The sequence below is a fragment of the Polypterus senegalus genome, chromosome 10, assembly GCF_016835505.1.
Source record: "Polypterus senegalus isolate Bchr_013 chromosome 10, ASM1683550v1, whole genome shotgun sequence".
Taxonomy (NCBI): Eukaryota; Metazoa; Chordata; class Cladistia; order Polypteriformes; family Polypteridae; genus Polypterus; species Polypterus senegalus.
Genome location: NC_053163.1, coordinates 168,758,925 through 168,786,712, shown reverse-complemented (window position 1 = coordinate 168,786,712; position 27,788 = coordinate 168,758,925). Strand labels below are relative to the sequence as shown.

The following is a 27,788-nucleotide window of genomic DNA, read 5'->3' as shown; positions in this document are numbered from 1 at the left end:
CCCAAAACACGAAGTTGAGTCTCAATACTTTAAAGACACCATCTTTATTCAGCTTGAAACAGGAACAGTGAGGTTATTTATTGTAGCGGGATCTGCCAATCTCCTATACACAGACAAAGCAGTCAGGCAGTGTGTATGCCACCACAGTTTGTGTGTGGTCATGTGACTGCACGGCTATGTCTGATTGGTGAAACAGAGTCTTGTGATTATTGTTGCTACGTCTGGTTGGTGAAACAGTCATGCAGTAGATCCACTGGTGGCTTCTCTTTGGCAAAAATATAGTGTAATGTGTAAATGAAAAAAAGTAACGAGTCGAGTGTTGCCCAATGTAGCGGAGTAAGAGTAGCGTTTCTTCTTCACAAATGTACTCAAGTAAAAGTAAAACATATGGTGCAGTAAAACTACTTTTAGAAGTACAATTTCTTTTAAAAGTTACTCAAGTAAATGTAACTCGTTACTACCCACCTCTGACCATTACAAATAAAAAACTAATCGACACAAGTATTCAGACCCTTTGCTATGGCACTTGAAATCTGACTACAGTGCATCCCATTTCTATTGACCATCATTGATATGTTTCTACGTCTTGTCTGGATTGATCAGAAAAGGTACACACCTGTCTACAGAAGGCCCCGCAGTTGAGCAAAACCAAGGCATGAGGTCAAAGGAATTACCTGCAAAACTTAGAGAGAGGATTTTGTCAAAGCACAGATTTCAGGGTACAAAAAAAAATCCTGCTACAGAAGAACACAGTCACCTCAATAACTCTTAAACAGGTGAACTTTGGAACAGCCACAACTCCTCTATTACCTGGCCACCAGGCCAAACTGAGCAGAGGGTGCATGGTAAGAGAAGTGGCCAAGACCCTTATGGTCACTCTGTCTGGGCTGCGGAGAACCTGTGTGGAGGTGGACTATGCTTCCAGAAGGACAATCGCCACTGCAACACTCCTTTGATCTGGACTTTTATGACAGAGTGGTGACACTGAAGCCTCTCTTCAGTAAAAAAATAAAAAATAAAATTATATATAAGCCCACTTGGATTTTGCAAAAAAGCACTTAAAAGAAGAAAAAAAAACATCCTCTGGAAACCAGGCACTGCTCGTCACCTGCTCAATACCATTCCAACAGTGAAGTATGGAGGTAGCAGCATTCAGTGGGGTTGTTTTTCAGCAGCAGGGCCTGAGAGACTACTCAGGTTTGAATGGAGCAAAGTATAGAGATACCCTTAATGAAAATTTGTTCTTAAGAGTGTTCTGGACCTCAGGGCCCTTGAGTTGTGAGGCAGAGCTTGGACTTGAACCCAAACATCTCTGGAGAGACTTGAAAATAGCTGTCCTCTGGTGATCTCCATAGAGACTGACAGAGCTTCGGGGGATCTGCAGAGAAGAAATGGCAGAAAATCCCCAAGTGCAGGTGCGTGAAGCTTGTTGTGTCAGACCCAAGACGACTGCAGGCTGGAATCACTGAAAAAGGGGCTTCAACCAAGTATTGAGTAAAGGGTCTGAATACTTCTCTTAATTTGATATTTCATTTTTTTTTTTAATACATTTGCAAAAAATTCTAAAATCCTGTTTTCGCTTTGTTATCCTGGTGAAATTTGGTGAAAAATGTAAATGATTTTAACACAAGGCTACAACACAGCAAAATGTGAAAAGAGTGAAGGTGTCTGAATACTTTCTGAACCCACTGTGTAAATAGAATTTAAGATAAAATAATTAAATGTATAAATTGTATTTACTTTAATATGCCAAATTTGTTTCTTTCTATGCATGTTTAGTGTGTGTGTGTGTGTTTGTGTGTTGTCATGTGTGTGCATAGGGGGCAGCTTAAGGGCTCTAGTAATGGTAACATCGTGCCGTTTCAGGGGTTGATGCTATGTACTATCGTCTCTTCTTGTCCTCTCTCTGCTGACCAAAGACTAACCGACGTCACCTCTGGTATCTGTCCGGCTGGACCCACCTCTTCCTGCTGGAAATCCTCAAAGCTGGAAGATCCGCCATCTTAGAGCAGTGAAAACACAGACTTTTTTCTCAATGCCATTTGTTTCACGAGTTTGTTTTCATTTTAGTTGTACAGGATTTGCCTTTGGGTGCCCCACACCTTTATGCTATCAACAATGTATTTTTGCTATGTTACTGTTACTATTCTGACAAGTCATGCAAGAACTGCATTGCACTTTGTACACAAGACAATAAACTTGAAGGTAACCTGTCAGTTTGTTCGAGTCACTCAACCAGAAAGTGGATATTGGTTTCAAGCAGTAACCTTCACTAGGAGGGCTACTGGCCATTAAACACAGCATTACTTTTCTTTTTTCATGCTGGCTGTGCAAGCAGTAAATGAGAAGCCAACAGCATTAGGCCTAATGGGTCAGCACAAAAATATCAAACTGGCTGTTTTAAATGTATCATAATCCTATAGTGGTAACAGGACTGGCACAACATCTACAATGTCCATAGACTCACTGAGCTGGCAGGGAAGCAAATCAACATAATGAATAGCCCCAATTTCCCTCCCGCCTTCAAAAATTTTCTGCACCGTTTCTTTGTGCTTCCTGCATTCAGATGGCGTAGAGTAATAAAGTAATACCTCAGCTCTTTCTAACGTGCAAACACTTAATGCCTGAAGGATTACAGCAAAGTCTCTCTGTCACTTCCCATGAGCCTTTTCATGAACATTTTGCTAGACAGACATCCACTTCATGCATTAGGAAAACACACAAAAATTAAACAAACTGGGGGAAAGACAACTTTAAATTAAATAATTACAAAGAAAAATAAAACATGATTAGTGCAGTCTTGGGATTTATGGTTTGATCACATACTAGAAGCAATCTTTCCCATTCAAAAACAGAGGAAGGAAGTGGAGTCTCTTTCCTCAGAAACAGTGCAACAGTAACAAAGACTAGATGACAGCAATGATAAAAATTAAAGGAGGAAAAATGAAGGGGAGGGGGTGATGACAAATGATAAGAAACTGACTGCGTTGAAAGAGAAGCTACTGTTCCTACTTACAAGATTTATAAGAAAGAAGAATTTGGATAAAAGATGCTGCAAGATAACAGAAATAAAAATGGAAACAAATCAAAGGAGAGCAGTAGTTATAAATATCTTTAAAAGATGATGAAATAAGATTTTGTTTCACTATGCAAAAGAAAAAAGCAGCTGTCTTTCAGCTTTTAGACTAATTAGATCCGTGTCGGGGGGGAAAGCAGGATGTCTAACCACACACAAGGTTGGCAGTCAGGTTAGAACAGCTGGGACAAGGACACCATTTCCATGCAGAAATGTGAACAGTGAAGAAGAGAAACACACAGTAGGCTGCTATTGGCATTTGCGCCTTGCTTGGACAGAGTTACCTTATTAACCCCTTCAGCTCAGACATCTACGTTTTTAAGTCAGGCTTCCCTATGCCTCTTTCTCATGTCACATTTTGCCTTCTCCCCAATCTCCAGATCAAGCTTGGTAGATAGGAATTTTAAGTAAAATGGTTTAAAAAAAAAAAACATGGAGTGGGCAGACTTTGGGATCATTTGAAACCACAAAACAAAGTACACGTGTTATGTTATTTGTACATTTGTACAGAAGAAGACGTATATGCATTAGGGCTGTCAGATCGAGTGACACTATTTGAGTAGAATTTGAATTTGTGTATAAAACAAAAAGGCAAAAACTGACACTTGAATGTAGACGAATGGTTGTTCGTTTTACCTCAGGCCACTTTCAGATTTGTTTTGATACGGACACACTATACACTACTGCAGTGTTTTTGCACATCACCTCAAAGATCAGCCTATTTGTGTTTCTAAATGGTGAGCATGTATTTATTGACTAAAATGGACAAGCTTCGGCTTCTAAAACACAGCCCTGCACAGCACACTTGGAGGACAGATGTTTCTACTCCACTGATATACAGCTCCAGTAATAATTCTCCAGCATCTAGAAAGTCACTCATCATTGGAAATTCATGAATTACTGCCGTTTTATGCTAGGACTGTCAAGTATCCATGACGGCAAACAAGACAATAGAAAACTGCCATTTTACTGATTGTCTTATCTTAAGAAATCCCCACTTTGGAGGGTCTTAATGAACATTTTGAGTGTCGACAGTGCTAATTTTAGTTACTTCGGATGCAGTTTGTTTCTTAGCTGACTTAAAACACAATCCTTATAATAATAATAAGGCTTAAAGAAAAAAAAATATGTAACGGTCATGTGTACTATATTTTTGCTTCAATTGTAAATAAAAAAAGAGAGGCTGCATTTAGTTTAGTCCTGTACGTTACTCCGTGACCGCTTCCTCTTGCCAATGGCACTGATCTGGTTCATCACCCACCAGCGCCATTTTTTTTTTTCTTTTGTTATATAATGGAACTTACTGTCGAGTCTGATTGTGAGCTTTACATTAAGGTTTTGTTCTGTATCGCTCACTTGATAGATTTTTTTTTTTATAATCACTAAAACTCATTTTATAGATTTAATTTTTTTGTAAGTAGCTTTGAAGAAAGAAGGGTCTGGCAAATAAATTACACTAAGGTGGAAATGCAGTGCCCTCCAAAATGTTTGGGACAAAGACATGTTTTTCCTTGATTCCCTCTCTGCTTCACAATTTAAAATGGCAAATCAAACAACTCAGACATCGTGATTAAAGTGCACATTGCAGACTTCCATTTAAGGGGATGTGCAGACATTTCGGTCACAAAAACTGTTTCTTTTGATCCCCCTTTCAGGGCAATTGGCGTCCCAGGTAATTGTGATTTCTCAGGTGGGGTTCATTGCTTCATAAGATATTGGCTTGCTTCCACCCTTTGGGGTGTGTAGTTGCCCTTGACAAGTATTAGGATGACTGTGGAATTCTCATTCACGACAGAGTCATTGTGCTCCTGTTTTAAGCTATTTATTTCTGCTTATTCCAACTTCTTTCAATAGCTGCTTTACAAATACATCGATCCCCCTTCTAAATATATTTAACAACAGTCCTAGACTAAGTAATAAAGATCCTGAAATCTGCACCAGTTCTGCAGTTCTCAGAATCACAAATGTCTACAACAAAAGGCCACTGAATGACAGCAGTCAAGCACATCAAGTGTTTTACAGCCAACTCTCCTTTAATTGCTTTAAAAGAAAACTTCACTTTATTAGCAATGAAAGTGGATAGCACTCAGTTGGGCCTGGTAAAAAATAATCGACATGTGGGATTGCATGTAAAAGCAACCAACTAGTTGTGAACGGAAATCTGCTATGATTGGTTTACTCAGTAAACAAGTTTTATTTGCTTCACTTTGACGTTTAGCAGCATTGCTGGCTCGTCAGGGAATCACACCAGAATCCTTCTCAGTGCCCAGCTGTGAACTTGCAATGTCTGGAATACAAAGGACATCAGAAGCAACTCCTTTTATGCTGAGCGGTAGGAGGCTGGCCACCAGCAGAGATCACATTGCAAATGTCCAAACTAGGAATGGTCATGGTGTGATTCCACAATGAAACAATGGCTTACACAAGGACAGGAATTAAATTTTCAATCATCAAAAAAACTCTTGGCTGAGGAAATTCTAGGATCAAGTTCCAAGAATCGGTCAGATCTGGATTGTTCACACATCCTCTCATTGTTTATGTTAAAATGTACAAAAATTCTCCTAATTTAACCTCTCATTTATTAGCAGTAGTGTCTGTACCGAGTAACACTGGTGTTAGTGAGAATGACGATGAGAACACTTCCCTATCCCAGGTAGATAAATAGCATCACATCATGTTGTGAGAGTGGTGTGCTGGAAGAGGCAAATCCTTACACTACGTGTCAGTCTCTAAGAAGAGTGCAGCATTGCCAGACTTTTGTCATGGGGCAAGTATATGAATAACATTATCTGTTGGAATTATCTGCAATACTGACCACTTAGAACACGGGTGTCGAACTCCAGTCCTGGAGGGCCACAGTAGCTGCAGGTTTTCATTCTAACCATCTTCTTCATTAGTGACCCATTTTAGATGCTAATGAACTTCTTTTTGCCTTAATTTGAATTAACTTGACTCAGGCCTCTTAGCTGTCTCTTTTTCCTTAATGAGCAGCCAAATAAAAATGAGACACAAAACGAGCCGCCATGTGACTAGCCCACCTATGCCCATCTCACAATATCTGAAAATAAAGAAAGGTGAAGGTCTCATTAAGGTTGATGTCTCAGGTCACCAAAACTTCCAACAGTTTTGGAAATGCCTGCTGTGGCAGAATAAGAGCAGCAACAAGCTGTGGAATTAAATAAGTTTAATTAACACAGAAAATTGGCTTCTCATTAAGAGACTGGTTGGACTTTGAAATCCCAGTTTAGCTGCTCAACTGTTGGCTCCTTTCATGTTTCATTTCTGTTTGGCTGTCATTTATTGAAGAAAGGAATCAATTCAGAGGACTGAATCCTTAAAAACAGGGCTATTAAAATGAAGGGAAAAGGAGTTAATTAGCAGTGAAAACTGGTCACTGATTAGGAAAAGGGTGAGAATGAAAACCTGCAGCTACTGCGGCCCTCCAGGCCCGGAGTTCGACACTCCTGACTTAGAAGAAAGGAAGTCACGGTTGCTGCTGCAAAAATCACAGGCATGTTACACTTTTCAAGACAGAAATGGTGTAAAGCAACAAATAGCTTCCAAATCAATACTAAATGTGTTTTTGACCATTTTCTCTAAAAATACGACTAAACTAAAGTGATACAAGATTTTGAAATCTCATTTTTTTTTTAATGATTCTTAACTTAAATTAGAATATGGTATTATCCTCAACTAACAGAAACACCAAACTGAGCTTAACCAGAACTATTATATTACAAACTTTTTATATCAGTTCTAGACATGTGATGTCCTGTGCAGAGCAGTGTCACAGGCCTCACAGTGTCCATTATCACCAATCACATAAGGTGTGAAACGTTCTGTACGCCTTGACGCTACGCCTTGAAAAACTGAGAAAAATCCCCTGGGCTGACAGAAAGGAATAATTCAGGACTATAAGAGCAGTCGAGATGCTTCTATTCCTGGATGGAGCCTTGCCTGGAAAACATAAAAATGTGCTCCTACATTTATGTGATTGAGATGGTGAGGGGGCTTAGTGACGCAGGGTGTCTCTTGGGCCTTCCTTCTACCTTGACTTACATGTCGCATTGTTGCAATGACACTTTCCGGATTAATTGCTTTGTTCAATACACAAATTAGACACAATTCCTGATGGCGGTACCGGTGTTGTGACACTAACAAATCACATGTACAGGTGTACTTACATGCCATACTTTTAATCCAGCATGCTTTATTTTTGAGACAAAATTGTTCATGCTAATTATAATATGAATATTAAATAAGAAATTGCATGGCAGCCGAGTTTTTAGTTAAGATGGCAAGGGTCTTTGAATGCTTAAAAACTACACAATTTATTTTTAAGCTAATTTTACAATTTATGTTGAGTTTGTAAAATGGCAATCCTTTCAGAACCTTAACATTAATAAAACAGCAGGCTAAAAAGCAATTTTAATGCTTTGATTTTAGAATCATTTTATCAAGCGCTGTAGTGAAGAGTTCAGTGTACTGGTGTGCCAAAGTTGTCTGGATGTCAAGCTACAGAGCAAAATGAAGGCAGAACTGAAATCTTTAACACTGTTACAAAGAAAAGAAACTTAACATTTACCTTCTTTTTTAATAAATAAGGAACACTGCTCATGTTCAGACATTTAGTGCTACTGGATTTTATCTGTATTTGTATGACATACCACACTGATCAGCCACAACATTAAAGCCAACTGCCTAATGCAGTGCTGGTCCCCCCTCGTGCCACCAAAACAACTCTGACCCTTCAAGGCATGGACTCCACAAGACCTCTGAAGGTGTCCTTTGGTATAGTGTTGTCATGAAGGGGTGTGCACGGCCTGCAACAATCGTTAGGCAGGAGGTACGTGTCAAAGTAACATCCACATGAATGCCAGGACTCAAGCTTTCCCAGCATCACACTGCCTCAGTTGGCTTGCCTTTATCCCATAGTGCATCCTGCTCTTATCTCTTCCACAGGTAAACAACGCACACGAGCCTGGCGGTCCACATAATCTGTATGAAAACGTGAGTCATCAGGCCTGGCCACCTCCTTCCATTGCTACAAGCTCAAGTTCTGATGCTCATGTGCCCACAGTAAGCACTCTGGGCAGTGGACAGGTGTCAGCATAGGCACTGGCAAGTCTGCAGCCCTATAGGTAGTAAGCTGCAATACTGTGTGGGATTGGGCCATACGGGTTAGTCCTCCCTCGCTCCCATTGCACATTAATGAGCCTTGAGCACTCACAACTCACAGCTTCTCCAGTTGTCTTTCCTTAGACAATTTTTGGTAGATATTAATCACTGCATGCCAGGAACACCCCAGAGGACCTGCCGTCTTGGTGCTGCTCTAACCCAGTCGCCTAGTCATTACAATTTGACCCTTGTCAGAGTCTCTCAGATGCTTTTGCTTGTTTATTTTTCCTGCTTTCAATGTATCACCATTAAGAACTCACCATTCACTTGCTGCCTAATATATCCCACGCCTTCAGAGATGCCAGTGTATTGAGATAATCAATGTTATTCACCTCACCAGCAAGTGGTTTTAATGTTGTGGCTGATCGCTATATGATGGAAGTACCTTTACTGTTTTGATAGAATTGTCCATCTAATCTGATTGGGGTTCCAGAACAGTTTTATATCATGTTTAAGGCTATTTAACTGTGCATTTTCAAAGTTAGTAAACAGGTAATTAGAAAGACACACACTTAAAAGCAAGGTACTTTTTTTACAGAAATGCACAAATAATACTGACAACAGAACAATGGGGGCCTTTAATCAGTAACCAGGACCACGATAGACACACCAAGGTTGGCTGAACACTCTTACCTCCCATACTCTGAGCCCCCTCTCACTACAATTTAGTGTTTGATTAACAGTTCTGACTGCCAGGAGTGCTTTGACTTGAGAAAGGCTTTGGGCATGCTGGTTCTCCAATTAAAAGTTGATTGTAACTGAGCTGAACGGGGTTAAGCTAAAAAGCATTTGCAAAAGCAGGAAAGTCACTGTGAAGCGTCTGAGTAAATGTAACTATTTTATTTAATCTTGCAGGTAGGAAATTTGAAAGAAGATAAACAGACACAATACAACATACTTTGGCACCTTTTCTTACCAGTCATGCTGCTGTCCCTGTTCATTCCATTATGCAGCTTACAGTGAACCAACGCTGCATCAAACAACCACTGCCCAAAGAGGTTGAGGATGCTGTTGACCTTTGGCCTTGTTGGTGCTGGCAGTGGACGTGGCTCTGAGCAAGTCTGATTTGGACTAGACAGTGGTGAACTGGTTGATGTCTGATGCTGAACTTTTGGAATGTGGGTGGTGTTGCCCTGCAGAAGGGGAGAAAAATATATTGATTCACAGAGAAATTTGCCAGGTGTGAAAGACTCATTAACTGCAAGAGCCGTCATCCATGGAGCCAGAACATCTAATACAATAGAAAAAAAAGGCGTATTAACTAAACTATGCTTGTAATCAAAAATTGCACAATTATAACAATTTCATTACATAACTTCAATCAAAAAGATACAAATTTTACAAGGAAACTCAGGTTACACATTCACTGAGGTAACTAGTTGCTGACCTGCTGCGCTTCGAGATGGTTCTTAATAGTCATCAGGCCTCAAGCTCAGCTTGGCAGTTTAATACAGAACGCTACCACCTTTTGTGTGAAGAGAACCTATTTGGTCAGCATCAGTGGCAAGTTAACCAAGTATATTAAGATTAAGACTTGCTGGATTAGCGAAAACCTGGTTTGGGTGTCAAGACCCCAACACAGTCTTCTTGTTTCATCTCAGTCCCCTTAGATCAGTGTTTCTCAATCTTTTACATCTTCAGGATCCAGTTTTAAATGTAATTTCCTGACAACCCACAGGCTAAAATCAAAGAAGTAGGGAGGGTTCCCCTTGGTGGAAAGGAGTGTGATCTGAAGAGTGGGTGTAATAGGGTATTTCTCCCTTTGGTGAAACATGTGCAATCAGAAGAGCAGGCTGGGCTCTGCCTTCGAGAGATGATCGTCGTTACAAAAGGGAAACAAAATAGAAGAGTGCCACACGAAATATGCGTGATTAGAAAATTAAATAAATAACGCACAGTACTGTCGATTCCTTTAACTTGGTTTCACAGTCTTTTTTGGTCCTTTTTATTTTCCTCATGTGCTTGAGACCCTGCAATGACCAAACACGACCCACTGGTTGAGAAACACTGCCGCAGACTACCATAGGTGGATAAGCCCAGTTTAATTAGTACATTACAGAACCACATAGCAAACCCTACTTACTGTACTGTTATTAATCTCCTTAAAACATAAAACAACACATAATGACCAAAAACAAAAAATGTGAAATCTAAACACATTCCTTTGCTATCACTTATATTTAAATCTGACCTCTGCACTGCACATTATGTGTCTCACTGCCACCTGACTACATGCCAACACCAATTACAAAAATGGGGGCCCTTTTTAATTTACTGTCTACGTGCTTATATGCTGTTTATTTAGATGGATCACTCTGCTTACTGATTAGCACGTTGACAGATTTTAAGACACCACCTGAGCAGACTCCAGTTTCAAAATATTCCAGATGTTCTGTTCAAAACTTTTTTTGACACATTGCCAGACTAAACTAATTCGATTTTAGAATAAACATTTATATATTTCGGGGGTGAAAAGGACGTTTTCCCTTCTTCATTTTTTTTGTCTTTTTCTAACTATATTTGTCATTGCTGTCGGCTCTCCTCACTTTCTCTTGGGTGGATGTTGAATTCTGTTCCGTTGCTTTCCATTTTTTTTACTTTCTGAATTTTTTTTATCTTTTCATTATTGTTTTCCTAGTTTTATGAAGTCCCTTGTTGCTAAGTGTAACTTCATTGAATGCAATGTTAATTTCTTCAAATGATATATATATATATATATATATATATATTCCAGACATTATAAATGGTCAAACTAAGTCAGACCTTGAAAGACCTTTCTGTAATGTGTGGGTCCAATCTTGGTTTCCAATTCAGAAGCAAAAACTTATAAAAATCAACTTTTAAAGACGATGCTACCCACGCTAGGGGTCAGATTACCTTTAAAGTGAAACTTACTGAAGTGGTTTTCATGGTCGTCTTGTTTCCAGTGACAGCCCGATGTCTCCGGCTGTGCGGTGGGGTAGTGTTGGCTGTAGAAGTGGTTTGAGGCATGGTGAGTCTGTTTACTGGTGTCGGTGGAGCGCTGTCTGACCTGGGCCGAGAAATTCCTATAAAGAGAGGAAGGAAGGAGGGGAAAGAAAAAAGACACAAAAAAACTATGCAAGAATGAAAAAAGCAAAAAAATAAAAACAAAAATACAAAACCACAGCCCACGCGATGCACATGACTGATTGTATTATAATAGCTACCTCTGTAAATAACATTAGAGCTGAAAAGCTTTTTTCCTCTCCAGATTATCTAACCCCAACAATTAATTTTTAGATGATGTGCCCATAAGTGTGAAAACAGTGATATGATTATTAATTTTCTTAAAAACAACAATTTTCCATGCATGTGTGATGAAGATGATTCAATAGGGAAAAAACGTATACAAGTTCTTTCAGTGGGTTTTAACTCCATGCTCCCAATTATAAATGTTTTTTTCAAACAGTCAGCATGCAATTACTCGTTTTATTTGTGAAAAAGAATGAAGAGCCCAAAGTGTCGGTATACACAACTAGAGAAGTATGAGCAGTTCACAGCATTCTATTTGAAATTCACAGCATTCTATATGAGCACCTGAATTCCCCCTTATACTGCTCCACAAATTTAAAAATTCACATTTTTGTTTCTTTCCAGAATGTTCAGAAACGAATATCTCCTTGAAAAATAAAAAAATAATAACCTAAGGCATTTTGTCTGAAATTAAATTATATAGGGTCGCAAACAGAATGCTGTTCTTGCCGACTCTCAGTTGCCTTTTTCCACGTGGAATCAATGCATTGGTTTATAAGCCCTTCTGCCCAAATCATTTTGAGTCGCTCCCGTCTGATTACATCTGGGGCTGAAATTAGCTTTGTATACCATAAGACGGCAGCCTTTCGCGTATACTGCTCCGAGCGACGGTAACGCCTATGGAGAGAACAAGTTCACAGGCATTTTAGACACACAAATAACTAGAGGCAGGTGGAACTGCTAAGGGTAGTAGGCACAAGACATCAAACACCTCCATAAAAACAACTGAATACAAACGATCATAAATACTATATAAAAGTATACAGGAAAGCTAATGTTAAAAAATCGAATATGAGTAAAAATGTTCTCAAACTCGGATTAAGAGATACAGTGGGTATAGAAAAGAATCCCCTCCTTTGAAATAGTCCCATTTTTTTTTGCTTTACAGCCTTAAATGAAAACACACAAAAAAATATTTCTTCCTAAATTTACTTACACAATGCAATGTTTAACATCCAAGTAAAAGATATCACAGCTATAGTTCAGAAAAATTATAACAAATCAAAAGCAAGACATACTGAGATTAATAAATGAATTACATGACCACTCTTTGCCATAAAATCCTGTAACTCCTTCAAAGTGGCAATTGGTAGCCTTGAGTAAGTAAAGTTGGAAAAAAAAGGTTGGTTTGTGTGTTTTCATTTAAGGCTATAAAGCAAAAAAAAAAAAAAAAGGGAATATTTCGAAGGGGGGGATTCTTTTTTATACCCACTGTAAATGAACAAACAAAAAACATCATAACTGTGCCAAGTTCTCATAACCTCTAGGAGCTCTTGCCCATCAATGACAGCGAGGTCAGGCCCATTCTCCCCAGTGTATACTAACTGTACTAGAACATAAGACATTTGACAAACGAGAGGGGACCACTCGGCCCATCAAGCTCTTTTGCTTAGTGAATAGCTAAGCTGTCATAATATTTCATGCAGATACTTCGTAAATGTTGTCAAGGTTTATGCTTCAAGCACATTGCTCAACAGTTTGGTTCAGATTCCCATGACCCTTTATGCAATTCAAATGACACACAATGTCTCAGGGACGCATTTCAAGGACCAACACCTCAGGCAGCCATTATCACTGGCCATGTTACTCTAACTTACTGTACACATGAAAGTCAAGTCAACACAAGTATTCTGGCTTAAGGTACACAGGAGCCATTCCATAAACCCTGATTCTGCACTAAGCCTGGCTACACTGAGGGGTTTCTCATCACCTGATTTACGCCAGCATGCTGGGGGATGACTGGTTAAATTATAACCTAAGATTTATTATCAATGTGAGTAGTGGTGGGCCACTATAATTGGGAATTATCTGGTCAATACAGCAAAAAGGCCAAACTAGCATTTACTGCATATATAAATTGTGCCAAAGAGTGACAATGAGCATTACCACAAGGGTATTTCACAGTGGGCACTATAAACAATGTGAATCTGCTCTTCTTCTGTCTAGGCCAAAGCCTGCGCCAAACAGATGTGATGCTCATCAGATAAAATTCCACAAAACTAAACAGCAGGCACAGAAGGTGTTGATTCTTGTATTAATATTTGCATTGTGACAATTCCCTGATACCCACTATGCTTTCCAGTTTCAGAAAATTTTGCTGAGCACTTGGCTCTCCTCCATATGCCATATTCGGCAGATTTATCTTCCACTAATATTTTTTGTTAAGGATATAAAATTGAGTGAAGTAATCGTACAAAAGAATCCACCAAATGCAAGGTTAATAAAATGTGTTGATTTTTATGTGAAACAAATCATACCAGACAATGCATGTTTAATACAATAAACTGCAGGTCTGACATTGTGTGCAGCAATACAGGGGCGCCGCAGGGGACTGGACTTTCTCCGGTCCTGTTCAATCTATATACATCAGACTTCCAATATGACTCGGAGTCCTGCCATGTGCAAAAGTTCGCTGATGACACTGTTATTGTGGGCTGCATCAGGAGTGGGCAGGAGGAGGAGTACAGAAAGTTAATCAAAGACTTTGTTAAATGGTGCGACTCAAACCACTTACACCTTAACACCAGCAAGACCAAGGAGCTGGTGGTGGATTTTAGGAGGCCCAGGCCCCTCATGGACCCTGTGATCATCAGAGGTGACTGTGTGCAGAGGGTGCATACCTATAAATATCTGGGAGTGCAGCTGGATGACAAATTGGACTGGACTGCCAATACTGATACTCTATGTAAGAAAGGTCAGAGCAGACTATACTTTCTGAGAAGGTTGGCATCCTTCAACATCTGCAGTAAGATGCTGCAGATGTTCTACCAGACGGTTGTGGCGAGTGCCCTCTTCTACGCGGTGGTGTGCTGGGGTGGCAGCATAAAGATGAAAGACGCCTCACGCCTGGACAAACTTGTTAAGAAGGCAGGCTCCATTGTAGGATTAAAGTTGGACAGTTTAACATCTGTGGCAGAGCGACGGGCACTAAGCAAACTCCTGTCAATCATGAAGAATCCACTGCATCCACTTAACAGTGTCATCTCCAGACAGAGGAGTAGCTTCAGTGACAGACTTTTGTCACCGTCCTGCTCCACTGACAGACTGAGGAGATCGTTCCTCCCCCACACTATGCGACTCTTCAATTCCACCCGGGGGAGTAAATGCGAACATTAATTTTATTTTAATTCTTTTCATTTTTATTACTATTTAATTTAATATTGTTTCTTTGTATCAGTATACTGCTGCTGGATTATGTGAATTTCCCCTTGGGATTAATAAAGTATCTATTTATCTATCTATCTATCTATCTACAATACTAATTCAGTGATTGGGGTGGCATCAGTTAATATGCCTAGGACAGTCACCAAACACATCACAAGCTGATGCAGCGTGCTACAATGCCATTTGGCAAAATGTCCAAGACCCAATAATGTTTTGGTCACAGGCTACGGTGCACTGAATTTAACTGAGGCCCTAAACACAGAGACCCAGCCGGACGCCGCTCACTGTGACAGTAAATAGACAGTTGTGTGTGTGCTGCCGTCCAACCGCAATTAGTGTGATTAAAATGGCTGGACTTGCAAAGATGCACAAATTATCCACACCTTACATTCTTGTGAATGGGGTCCACCTTCTACATTCAAATGGGGGTCAAACATCAATTTCTAACTCTTCCTCTTCGGCATAAAAGGATTCACTGGTGCCCTGTTTAAGTGTGTTTTAAAACCACACAAAACCGATGTCAAATGCTTCACTTTGAGGAGGAGACTTTTGCTCCACTCCACGGACATAAGCACTAGCCATTCAACATGGCCATTTTGTACCCAAACCCATCACTACAACCGGCAGAAGTATCATGGGAAGATAAAAAGCCCTATTAAGCACTTTTATTTTTCATGGTTTTGACTTGAATGAACAGTATGGTGCTTTCTTTCCTACTTGTGTTTTAAACCAGGCCTGCAGCAAACCAGAGTAAGGCTCCACACTTCTCAAAGTTTACCTAGGAAAGCATCCACTAGGCAGCTGATCCCACGCATTGCACGGAAGAATATCTGAGGCAACTGTTTGAGGCAGGGATGCTGAATGACTTCATGAGGAACACCACTGACATTCAACAGCTGCTCTTGAAACTTGGGTGTTGAGCTGATGATGGCCGGATTACTGAGATCCACAGGGTTACTGGAAAAGAAGAATAACAACGTAAACATGTTAGTCTTCCACTTTTCTTTATTTGTGCTTGATAAACTCCCAGTGCAATAAAAGAGGACAATAATGGTGATCTATATGTTCTTGAAATAATACACTGCTCTCTAAATAAAACAATGTTCTTGTAGGAAAGGTTTTCTTTAGATAACCATCAAGCAATTTCACCAAAGATTATAAGGAATATTTGAACTGCTCTTTCATATGCTTGTTTTTACCCATTTCTGAGAGTTGCACCAATAATTCTGAAGTTTTACATATCTAGCTAGAGGGATAGAAACCAGTGGCTTCCATTATAAAATACACAATATGAAACAAAGTGCCTGTGGCAGCACAGACCTGACTCAATTTTCTTGTAGCCTTAATCTAAACAACAACCTTTTAACTCCTCTCCTTTGATAACTTTTACAAAAACAGTTAAGCTCTGAATCCTGAATTTAAATGAAAGAAAGTAAGCTCTGCAGAGATATGTCAGTGTTGCAATGCACAAGAAACTCAGAAAAACTACAAGTTATCAGGGGAAAAAGCAGAAATCTGATTCAAAAAGCAGCCAAAGATGGTCAGAAGAAAACACTGATGGTTTGCATGTGCAGAAGTGGTATGACACACAAATAGCTTTTTATGTGCATTCATATTAATTTTCCTGCTTACTTATGATCACAAAGTGTCAGGAAGGCAATATCCGAACACCATAACTTGTAAAAATGAGACCGAAGCCTTTTTACAGCACAGGCATCACACGTTGGCATACCTTTAAACGGGAGGCCCTGCCTTGCCCCTTGTGCACCTCAGAACACCGATTCCTCCCCATCAACACAAAAGTGATAATAAACAGCAGAGGCTGACATTTCATCCTACCTGAGCATGTGCAAAAAGCGAAACCAGGTCTGGGCAATGCAGTCGTTGTCCATTTCTGCAGGAATTAGATTTGCATCTTCATCTGGAACTTTGAAGGGAGGAAATGAGGGACCATATGTAAATCTCAATAATCTGAAAAGAAAAATCAGTAGAAGGTAAAACACAACACAATTTGAATTCAAAACCACACTTACAAGTTGACTGAATAAAATTTTAAAAGGTCAAAATATCCGGTTTCTTATTTGCTTAAGCACACTGAATGTTGACCAATCCCACAAAGCTAACTAACTGAGACAAACGTGTCTGAGTTGACACCGATGTCTAACTACGGGTTAAGCAGTCTTTACACACTGGCCACTCGTTCCTCTCTGGACCACCGCAGATTGGGAAAAGAATGGTTTCCTTTGAGACTTATCAGAAATCCAAATAACTTGCTGGGTGTAACTTTCACACTTGCTCTGATAACAAGAATAGGGTTTTTACTGGCAGCACTTATCTATGTTTATTCACTGGTTCGTTCAATGGGAGGTAAAACTCAAAAAATACTACAAGTGAGAAAAATATTGCAGAAGAAAGAAGATATTCTGAAAAGAAATAAAAACTGGTAACTTTAATTAGTTTATGCTTGTGAGAAAAAAATAAGCCACGCGAGATTTGTTCACATCTAACCAATGTGTACTAGGACAAGTCTCCTTCATGTGCCACAGTCATCAGATGGACTGCAGAGCTCTGTCATGGCAGGATGTTTGTTGATAATGATTTGGCTGGTCTTTGCCACTGATGAGAGCGAAAACTGGTGCTAATATGGAATGTATTGTAAAGGAAAATAAAAACGATGTTTGTGTGCCAACCTGTATGCATGTACATATACACATATATACATACACATATTTTATATATATATAAAATATAAATATATATACAGTGGGTACGGAAAGTATTCAGACCCCCTTCAATTTTTCACTTTGTTATATTGCAGCCATTTGCTAAAATCATTTAAATTATTTTTTTCCCTCATTAATGTACACAGAGCACCCCATATCGACAGACAAAAAAAAGAATTTTTGAAATTGTTGCAGATTTATTAAAAAAGAAAAACTGAAATATCACATGGCCCTAAGTATTCAGACCCTTTGCTCAGTATTTAGTAGAAGCCCCCTTTTGAGCTAATACAGCCATGAGTCTTCTTGGGAAAGATGCAACAAGTTTTTCACACCTGGATTTGGGGATCCTCTGCCATTCCTCCTTGCAGATCCTCTCTAGTTCTGTCAGGTTGGATGGTAAACGGTGTGGACAGCCATTTTAGGTCTCTCCAGAGATGCTCAATTGGGTTTAATTAAGTCAGGGCTCTGGCTGGGCCGGCCATTCAAGAACAGTCACAGAGTTGTTGTGAAGCCACTCCTTCGTTATTTTAGCTGTGTGCGTAGGGTCATTGTCTTGTTGGAAGGTAAACCTTCGGCCCAGTCTGAGGTCCTTAGCACTCTGGAGAAGGTTTTTGTCCATGCTTCACTGTGGGGACTGTATTGGACAAGTGATGAGCAGTGCCTGGTTGTCTCCACACATTCTGCTTAGAATTAAGGCCAAAAAGTTCTACCTTGGTCTCATCAGACCACAGAATCTTATTTCTCACCATCTCAGAGTCCTTCAGGTGTCTTTTAGCAAACTCCATGCGGGCTGTCATGTGTCTTGCCTCTCCTCAGTGTGTGGAGACAACCAGGCACTGCTCATCACTTGTCCAATACAGTCCCCACAGTGAAGCATGGCGGTGGCAGCATCATGCTGTCGGGGTGTTTTTCAGCTGCAGGGACAGGACGACTGGTTGCAATCGAGGGAAAGATGAATGTGGCCAAGTACAGGGATATCCTGGACAAAACCTTCTCCAGAGTGCTAAGGACCTCAGACTGGGCCGAAGGTTTACCTTCCAACAAGACAATGACCCTAAGCACACAGCTAAAATAACGGAGGAGTGGCTTCACAAAAACTCTGTGACTGTTCTTGAATGGCCCAGCCAGAGCCCTGACTTAATTAAACCCAATTGAGCATCTCTGGAGAGACCTAAAATGGCTGTCCACCAACGTTTACCATCCAACCTGACAGAACTGGAGAGGATCTGCAAAGAGGAATGGCAGAGGATCCCCAAATCCTGGTGTGAAAAATTTGTTGCATCTTTCCCAAGAAGACTCATGGCTGTATTACCTCAAAAGGGGGCTTCTACTAAATATTGAGCAAATGGTCTGAATACTTAGGACCATGTGATATTTCAGTTTTTCTTTTTTAATAAATCTGCAACAATTTCAAAAATTCTTTTTTTTTTGTCTGTCGATATGGGGTGCTCTGTGTACATTAATGAGGGAAAAAAATAATTTAAATGATTTTAGCAAATGGCTGCAATATAACAAAGTGAAAAATTGAAGGGGGTCTGAATACTTTACGTACCCACTGTGTGTGTGTGTGTGTATATATGTGTATATATATATATATATATATATATATATATATACACAGTCGACCCTTGACATACGACCGGCCTAACATGCGAACAACTTGATTTACGACCAAAATTTTTGTTTTTGATTTACGACCGACGTCTTGTGTTACGACCCAAATGCGGTCACATGTATCCGCTTGTGCAATTGTAAACAAACAGCCAAGAGCGTTTGTAAGCGTCAGTCGGAGCCCAGATACATGTATTTGTGGACGCAATTTCGGTCAGTGCAGTGATTTATATATATATATAATTCACCAAGACCATGGCAAGCAAGACGCATAATTGCTAAGGAAGGAAGAGAAGGTAACGAAGGTAAAGAAAACGATTGTTAAGGGATGTTAGCTAGCGGGCTGGTGCGGCACATGATGATGTCATCAGGCTGAGTCAGCACCGGCTTGCTTTGGAGTGTATTATTACAGCAGTTTACAACACGGCCAGCTTTGAACTGAGTGCTCGACTACTGTCATTATTAACTTGAGAAACAGCGATCACAATCAAAACGAAGAAGGAAATTGTGCGGAAATATGAGAGTGGTGTTCGTGACCGCTCTAGCTAATATGTACAGCATGTCGAAATCCAGCATCTCGACAATTTTACAAAGAAAAGATCTGCATAAGGAGGCTCCTTCTAAACAATAACCACGTTTCATTCTCCTCCTCCTCCCTTCCTGCAGCCCAAAAATGTCAAATTAAATGGTCAGTACAGTATGAAATTGTTGTTTCTGGTAGGCTAGGCATTTTTTATAACTTTTAGGTTAGTACTTTAGAAAAATTATTGGTGTTTTGGTAAATTATGCGCATTATACAACCCTTTTTTATTATGAAAAGGTTAAGTAAGTGGGAAAAATAGTCTTGACTTACAACCAACTTGAGTTACAACCAGCCCTTGCGAACGAATTGAGTTTGTAAGTCAAGGGTCCACTGTATGTATTTATGTATGTATGTATATGTATGTACATAAATACATACAAACTGAATGTGACCAAACGCAAACAAGCATTTGAACTGTACACTCATTTGCATCGTTACATGTCCAGACACATCCACAAGTGGAGTACCTTGGGATTACTTAACGTCAGTCTGTGAAACAGCAAGAATGCGCAGCTGCATTTTGAGCATTTTTTATTTTTGCTCACGAGTACACTTTCTGGAACTGCACTCCAGAACATTTATTTAATTATTATTAAACAATATTTTAGTAAAAAGGGGCGTTGGGCACTGTGGATTAGGCAACATGAATAATGATAGTTTTTTTTGCTGGATGTTTTGGATATTATTTCCTGTTTTAGTGTTGCTCACCATAAACTCCTATTCTATCAGAAACTTTGTTTTCCGTTGAGATTAAATATTTTGCTTGCCCATCACTATGAACTACATGCGTTAAATAACATATTAAAAAAATATAATTTGTGGGTGGAGAAGTCCCGTAAGTCTCAGAGCTAATCCATATCCTCAAGTTATGGATATGTCTCATTGACTCGCCTTTCCTACATTGTTCTAACATGCCAGAGGGTGCTTAGCTGGTCCAGATGACCGTATAGCAGGCACATGTATTTGTTGCAACAATGTATTACAAAGAAGAATCCAAGGCATTAGCATGTTAAGTAACACAACTGAATCCTAACTGTAATTCCCTTTACTTTCAGTTGCTTTCAAGGCGTGTACTAACAGTTCAGACGTAGTGACGATTTTTCCACTTACATTGTACTTGGTGGGTTAGAGGCAAACAGTTGTGTTTTAAGGAGAAGGAGCAAAGCCTCACCCTTACCCAGTTTAACTTAAATAGCTAATACTGTATAATGCCACAGAGCATATGACTTACAATTATAAAACATAAAAATGGGTGTTTGGCTGCTCAAGCATTAACTGTGCAAGTCTGGCTAAAGAAGTGGCTCATATATAGTTAACAATAAAAGTATCTGTACATCTTTTTATATTGGGGGTGTGGAGCCTCATAATTTTTATACAACTGACAGAGTACAGTCTTAAAACATTAACAGCACTGAATCTAAGCATTACAGGTCTCTGTTAAATTTAAGCTCACTAACCTGGAGGTCAAAGCACAGATGACTTTGCTCCACTGCTCCACCACAGCTGGATGATGTCTCCAGTTGGCTAGCATCTCTCTGGCAGTCTTCCAGTAAGGAGGTGTGGGAAAACATCTTGTGCAAGCCAAAAACCACACTTCAAATAGCACACTTATCAGCTTTTCTGCCAAACTCTCAGCAATTCCACCTGCAAAGAAAACATCTGGGAGCTGAAGTTCTTTAAACATACAGGAAAAAAAAAAAAAAATCACAACCGGTGTTATTTACAGCAAAGATTGCAGCAGGACAGCAAGCAGGACAAAGCTGTGTAAGTCGCACAGAGATGGAAGAATTGTTCCTCTTGCCGCCAGAATAAGAATTATGGAAAAACTGCTAGCTTATGATGAGCAAATTATAAAGGAGGCGGGTTTAGGTTTTTTATAGGCTATCAAAGGCCATTTCTCTTCTGCTTTCTCTAGATGTGCCAAAAAATATTTCTAAACTACCTGTCCTCTTTTAAAGCTGAGCTACAATTGCAGGAAAATGGTTTGATCACACTTTAAATTACAGAGTATACGGCAGACAAGAATTATTACAGATATAAACTGAAAACAGAAATGTGTTCAATCGTATGGTTTCTTTGGAGCGGGGGGAGTAGAGAAGTAGTCACTGGGGCTGAATTCACCAGAGGCAGTTGACGAGTTGACGTCTCTTACTCAGCCCTCGGACAACGACTTCCAAACCAATGAAACCACAGGAACAAGCCAGGCACAGAACACATGACATGGGTGATAAGGGTGCTTTTTTTGCCCATCAATAAATCAAATGTTCATTAAAAAAAAAAAAAAAAAAACTGTGCACTGTGTTTATTCAGGTTTTGTTTTGCATTATACTAAATTTGTTTGGAGATCATAAACAATTAGAAGTTATGAATAAGCAAAACAATACAGGAAGTCAGGACAGAGACACTGTATGTGGCAAATTAAATGGCTAAACAGGACAATGTAATTTCATAAGATCAAAAAATACAGCATCTTTAGGGGAGGGGGTTGATTTGTTTTCGATCCTATTTTTGTAAAAATTGATTTATTTGTATGGAATGTTGTGCGATTTCAATAAAATCAAAAAAATAAATAAATAAAAAAATACAGCATCTTTATACTACACAGATTTTGTAAGAAGACTGCTAAGTGTTTTTGGGGGGAGGCTTGTGAAGCTCACGTGTTTTCCTAAAGAAGTACTTACAGTACTGAGTGATTAACTGAAGACATTCGTGTAGCACAGGATCTGTTCAGGCAGTAAAATGTGTCAAAACAAATGCAGCAAACCTGGTCTTCAAAGAAAAGTCACACAAATGTGGCGGACGGCCAGGGCTCTTGCCCAGCCGGGATGCCTGGAAGATGAGAAGACTGGGAGAGGGGCAATACCTCCCCCGGGACACGAGAGGGCGCTTGGGCGATTCCAGAGGCATGGACTGGAGCACTTCCGCCACACCAGGAAGTGCTGCTGGAAGGTCATCGAGGAGCACCTGGGGCCAATATAAAAGGGGCCGCATCACTCCATTCAGAGGGCCAGAGTCGGGAGGAAGAAGACAAAGCCTGAGGAGGAGTGGAGGCAAATGGACTGGCGGCAAGGAAGGGACTGAACTGTGCGTTATGGTGTTGGTGATTTGTGTTGTGTTTGAACCTGTGTCCCGCCTGTGTGTGTCCGGGTCTGGCTTGACACAACTCAAAACATTTTTCAGGGCAAGCAGCCCTACACAGCATTTTATTTTTTTATTTTTTAGTTTCACCATTCCATTTTTACCATGTCACAAATTTTCCTGAATAAATAACCACGCTTGTCCCCTTTACATCAGTCACTTTGAAATGAGTGCCGTTCTTTTGTAGACTGGAAAATAATTGTGCTTTGTGTAGTGCTAATTGTGGTGATCACAGCTCAACTAAAACCGTATAACATGTTCAGTGAGTTATACCATCAGAAAAAGGTCAGAATTTGACACATCTTTCTACAATTTATGATGCTTCTTGCTACTCTGTTGGGCCCTTGAGCAAGGCCCTTAACCTGCAATCGCTCCTTCCTGGGTATGATGTTAATCTGCATCCATCCCTGCATGTCGGCCCTCCAACCTGCAGGGAAAAACTTGGGGGTTGGTGGCAGAACTGGCACTCCAGTCACCATAAAAAACCTTCCACTGTTCCATTCCATCTGAACTGGTGTGGTGCTGAGGTGTCATCCATTGCATGGCTGCACTCGGGTCCTAATCTGGGATCCTGAGGTGGTCTGTCGTGTGGTGGGTGCGGCAATGCGCTGTATTCAGTGTGTGCTCCTAACCTCTCTCTCGCTCTCTTGCTGGTGTTGGTTCTGACTTAACTGCTTAAAATCACCCCGGGAATCTAATAAACACTGAAAAGGCGCTGTTCCTAAGTTTCCATCTGTAATGCACATGCCTTTCTTCTGAGCTCCAGCATATTCTCATCCATAAATATCTGCAGACTTGATTAATCACCTACGTAGTACTTAAAAACTGATCAAGCTTTCAAAGTCATGCTTTAAGGGAAGCATTTAACTATTTTTCATCAAATGTAGAGGAAACATACTTAACAGATAAGAGTTAGGTAACATGATGAACACAAATGGAGGGAGATTCTGTGGTGGAAGCAATAAATAAGCTCCTGAGCTCTCTCGACACTTCGACTTCTAAAGTAACTTCTTGGGCACTGAAGTGTAAGGTTTATAAATTTACATGATGAGCAAAACATGGCAGAATATCAAGGAAAGGAATCAGATGGGAATAAATCAGGAAGACGTTTGTTGTTTCTGTAAAAGAAACTGGAGTATAAATAAAGCAGTGATGTGGAGACATGAAAGCATTTAGTAAGGAGAACGAGGCTGAAGTTGTGTAGGAAGGCTGAGGAAAAGGTGGAAAATGGCAGGGCAGGGGTTGTACTATAAAGAAAATGCAGGGGAGGAAACAGAAGAGTTACAAAAGATGATACTAAAGGAAGTTGAGTTGTGGTGATAGGAGAATATGCTTAATTTCTTAATTGCTGGATCAAGAGAGCAAAAGGGAGCCTGGGAGCTGTTTGAGTGACAATAACGTTCCAGATAACAGTGATCAGAACAGTTGCTGCTACTGTATATGTATAGCTGGCAGCAGAAGGAAGCCAGAAATAGCTTTGTTTATTTGAGTGTATTATTACAACAGGCAGACTCACCTGGCATGGTAGGAGGCGCCAAAAGCGTATCGCAGATCTGCAACAGAAAAAGCAACAGCACCTCCCAGGTCTCTCTTATCATTGTGACAGACTCCCTGGCCAGCTTCTGCACTGCTGTCAGCACCTGTTGACATAGCCTGAATTGATTGGGGGCATGATCTTGCCTTAAAAAAATGAAAAACACAAGCGCATTAATGGTGCATATAAAATTGTAAACAAAATATTAAATAAAATAGCTATTTAAATTTGAATCACACTATTGGAATCCCTAGGAAGCAGCCCGGTTTCTAAAATTGCTGTGTGGTATGCAATGTTTTGAAAGCACTGGGAAATCTTTAGCTTAAAAGGAGAAGCTCAGACCGTTTATTCTGCCTAAAATGAAGGTTACACACCACTGCACTGAGGAAAGCTTGAATATAAAACCCATTCACTGGAATCCAAAATGTTGCAATTCGAATTTTATGAAACTGAACTTGATTAATATATTTCATGCCTACAAGTTTAATTTCATGCGATTTGGGTTAGTGACTTACAGCATGTTCATCTAACCACTTAACTTTAATAACATCGGCAGCCTTCAAACTTTTTCCAGCGAGATTATTCCTCAGTATTTGAAAATCGTGTATTGTGTTGCTTTGTAAGTAGCCTTGTGACAAGTCTCCTTCAAAATACTACAGAGGTCATGACTCACTGATTGACTGTGTAAACTTTTATAATCATATATAATAAAATCATAAGGTCAGTCTGACTGCCAGTCACGCGATTACTCACCAACTACTAGGGCTAGAATCTTGATCTCGGTCTTAATTTTAAACGTATCTCAGGATATGTTTTGGAAATTCGAAAAGTTGGAGGTAAAGCAAAGTGACCTGTGTTTGTGTGTTTACTAGAGCAAAGTGAGCTAAACCAAGTGACATGGTGAGGAAAAAATAGAATGAGCATCAAGCAAACACCACTGTAATAGGAAGAAAAAGAACAACAGTTGGTATCTGCTGAGTACTAGTGCAGAACACAGAACATAGAAGATGTGGGTGGCGACAATCAAGAACATCATCAAACACGGGTTCAGGATTCACAATCAAGTGTCAGTTCTTACTTGTGTAAGCAACCGCTTTATAACTGCCCTTTGGTTGTGACATGCAATGCTGACCCTAACTTGAAGGGCTCCTCCCTTTACCTTTTTAAAAACAAAAATCTTTTGTACTTGTTGATCAGCGTTCATCGAACTTTGTGAAATGTCCAGCAAGGATGGCAATGTGACCTGTGCTTGTGTGTTTTTTTTTAATGCAAAGTGGTCACAGAATAAACTGCTACCCACCGAAATGGCAGGAAGAAGAAGAGTAGTGACATCTACTGACTGTCAAGCACATCACTGAAGATGGTTAAGATGTGGAGAATGAGAACCAAGAAGAAGATACACTAAAGCACTTGGCCAAGTAAGAAGTAATCCTAAATGTAGAGCAACTGAGCAGCAGGCAAACACAATGGCTTATAAACAGGTAAGAAAATGTTCAGGATTCAAAATGCAAGAACAAGAGAGAAATGCATGCTGGTAAATGAGGAGATTGTCAATTACATGAAAATTCCAACTATATAAAAGCATTGATTTTAATGAGGTTTGCAATGAGCACTACTTTGGAAATTTAGATGACCAATGTGATCACTACGAAGCAGTATGTTTTCATGGTGAACACAAAATGTGAGGCCAAAATGGAAAAGTTCATCTTGCTCTATATGAACTACAGTTACGTTTTACTAGTTTTGCTGCCTGTCTTGTGAATTTTTTGGCATCGTTTGATGTTATTTACCCTTTTTGCTCACTAAGGACCTCATTTCAACCCTTAGATTGCATCGTCTGCTAGTCTGACAATTACGCAAACATGGCTGAACTGATTTTCACAAATATTAAGTTGCTGTTATTCTAGGTTAAAGTACAGGCTACATGACATTTCAAAAATTGCATTTGGGAGAGGGGGGCAACCAAAAAACTGCATTATTTCAAACAGCTGAATCAATTTTAATGAAATTTTGCAGGTATAATAAAGAGAAACCGACTGAAATCAAACAAAACAAATCACCAGGACCAGATAATATTTACCCTCGAGTTCTTCAGGAGGCTAGACAGTACAGATATAAACTCTTGACGCATACTTTTAGTTAGTCACTGCACAGTGGAGAGATTCCCAAGGACTGGAAAATGGCAAATATCATCCCATTATATAAAAAGGGTGACAGAGTAGATGCAAGCAAATATACGAGGTGTGGCAGAAAAGTAATGAGACTGGCAACACTGCAAGCGATCTAGCAACGCTGCGCTGTTGTCCTTGATAGAGCACGTGTATCAGTACCCTCCCATAGCTCAGTGCGAGTTTCAACTCCTTCCGTTAACTACGTGATTTTTGTGACTGCTATTAGCGAAGTTGTGTTTTTGGTTGTACGTCACGCAAAATGGAACAGCGGAATTTGGAGCAACGTTGTGCCATTAAATGTTGTGTTAAGCTTGGAGAATCGGCAAGTGTTCCTATGGGGAACATTCTTTATCCCGAGCTCAAGTTTTTCGCTGGCACAAATCATTTTTGGAAGGCAGAAAACACGTTGAAGATGAACACCGTTCAGGGAGGCCTTCAACTTCGAAAACCAATGAAAACATCGAATGTGTGAACACTCTTGTGAGATCAGACCGTCGTTTAACATTAAGAAAGTTGAGTGAACAATTAAATTTGAACAGATTTACAGTTCATCAAATTTTGACTGAACATTTGCACATGCGAAAGGTCTGTGCCAAAATGGTGCCGAAAAACCTCACAATTGAGCAGAATTTTTGACCTCAAAAGGCATTCCTGTGGTTCCCCAGCCCCCTTATTCACCTGACCTCAGTCCGTGTGACTTTTTCCTAAACTGAAAAATGTCCTCAAAGGACGTCATTTCGGGACTTTAGAAAACATCCAAAAGAGTGTAACAGACATGCTGAAGACCATACCGGTTGAAGACTTCCAGCGCTGCTACCAACAGTGGGAACAACGTCTCCATCTGTGTGTAGCTGCCCAAGGGAACTACTTTGAAGAGGATAACATTGATGTTTGAAAAAAATAAAAACTTTGGTAAATAAAAAATCAGTCTCATTACTTTTCTGCCACACCTCGTAGGCCAATAAGCTTAACATGCATCACAGGAAAATTAATGGAAGGAATTATTAAGGATAAGATTGAGCCTTTGATAAGGAGAGAAGTTGGGCATCAAACTAAAAGAAGTGGCTGTTCAGGGTGATGACTTTAGATGGATGCGGAATTGGTTCAGACACAGGAAGCAGAGGGTGATGATGGTGCGAGGAACCTCATCAGAACTCGCCAATGTTAAGAGTGGTGACCAGCAGGGGTCAGTGCTGGGACCGCTGCTATTTTTTTAATATATATAAATGATTTAGATAGGAATATCAGTAACAAGCTGGTTAAGTTTGAAGATTATACCAAGATAGGTGGACTAGCAGATAATTTGGAATCCGTTATATCATCACAGAAAGACTTG

At 39.9% G+C, this 27,788-nt stretch overlaps 1 protein-coding gene across 11 annotated transcripts in view; it reads right to left on the bottom strand.

Annotated features, from left to right (window-relative positions):
• The window catches only part of ralgapb (Ral GTPase activating protein non-catalytic subunit beta), a 111,195-nt gene that overhangs the window by 54,485 nt on the left and 28,922 nt on the right, over positions 1–27,788 (bottom strand). For 7 of the 11 annotated variants that reach the window (XM_039767377.1, XM_039767381.1, XM_039767375.1 and 4 more), the window contains exons 4-10: positions 24,264–24,427; positions 21,067–21,253; positions 16,532–16,663; positions 15,471–15,649; positions 11,150–11,301; positions 9,171–9,387; positions 3,017–3,052 (exon numbers count right to left, since the gene is read on the bottom strand). In XM_039767377.1, the coding sequence (XP_039623311.1) occupies positions 3,017–3,052; positions 9,171–9,387; positions 11,150–11,301; positions 15,471–15,649; positions 16,532–16,663; positions 21,067–21,253; positions 24,264–24,427 (1,067 nt within the window). The remainder of the gene's footprint in view (positions 1–3,016; positions 3,053–9,170; positions 9,388–11,149; positions 11,302–15,470; positions 15,650–16,531; positions 16,664–21,066; positions 21,254–24,263; positions 24,428–27,788) is intronic. The other 4 variants (XM_039767384.1, XM_039767385.1, XM_039767386.1 and 1 more) reach the window with 1 other exon arrangement.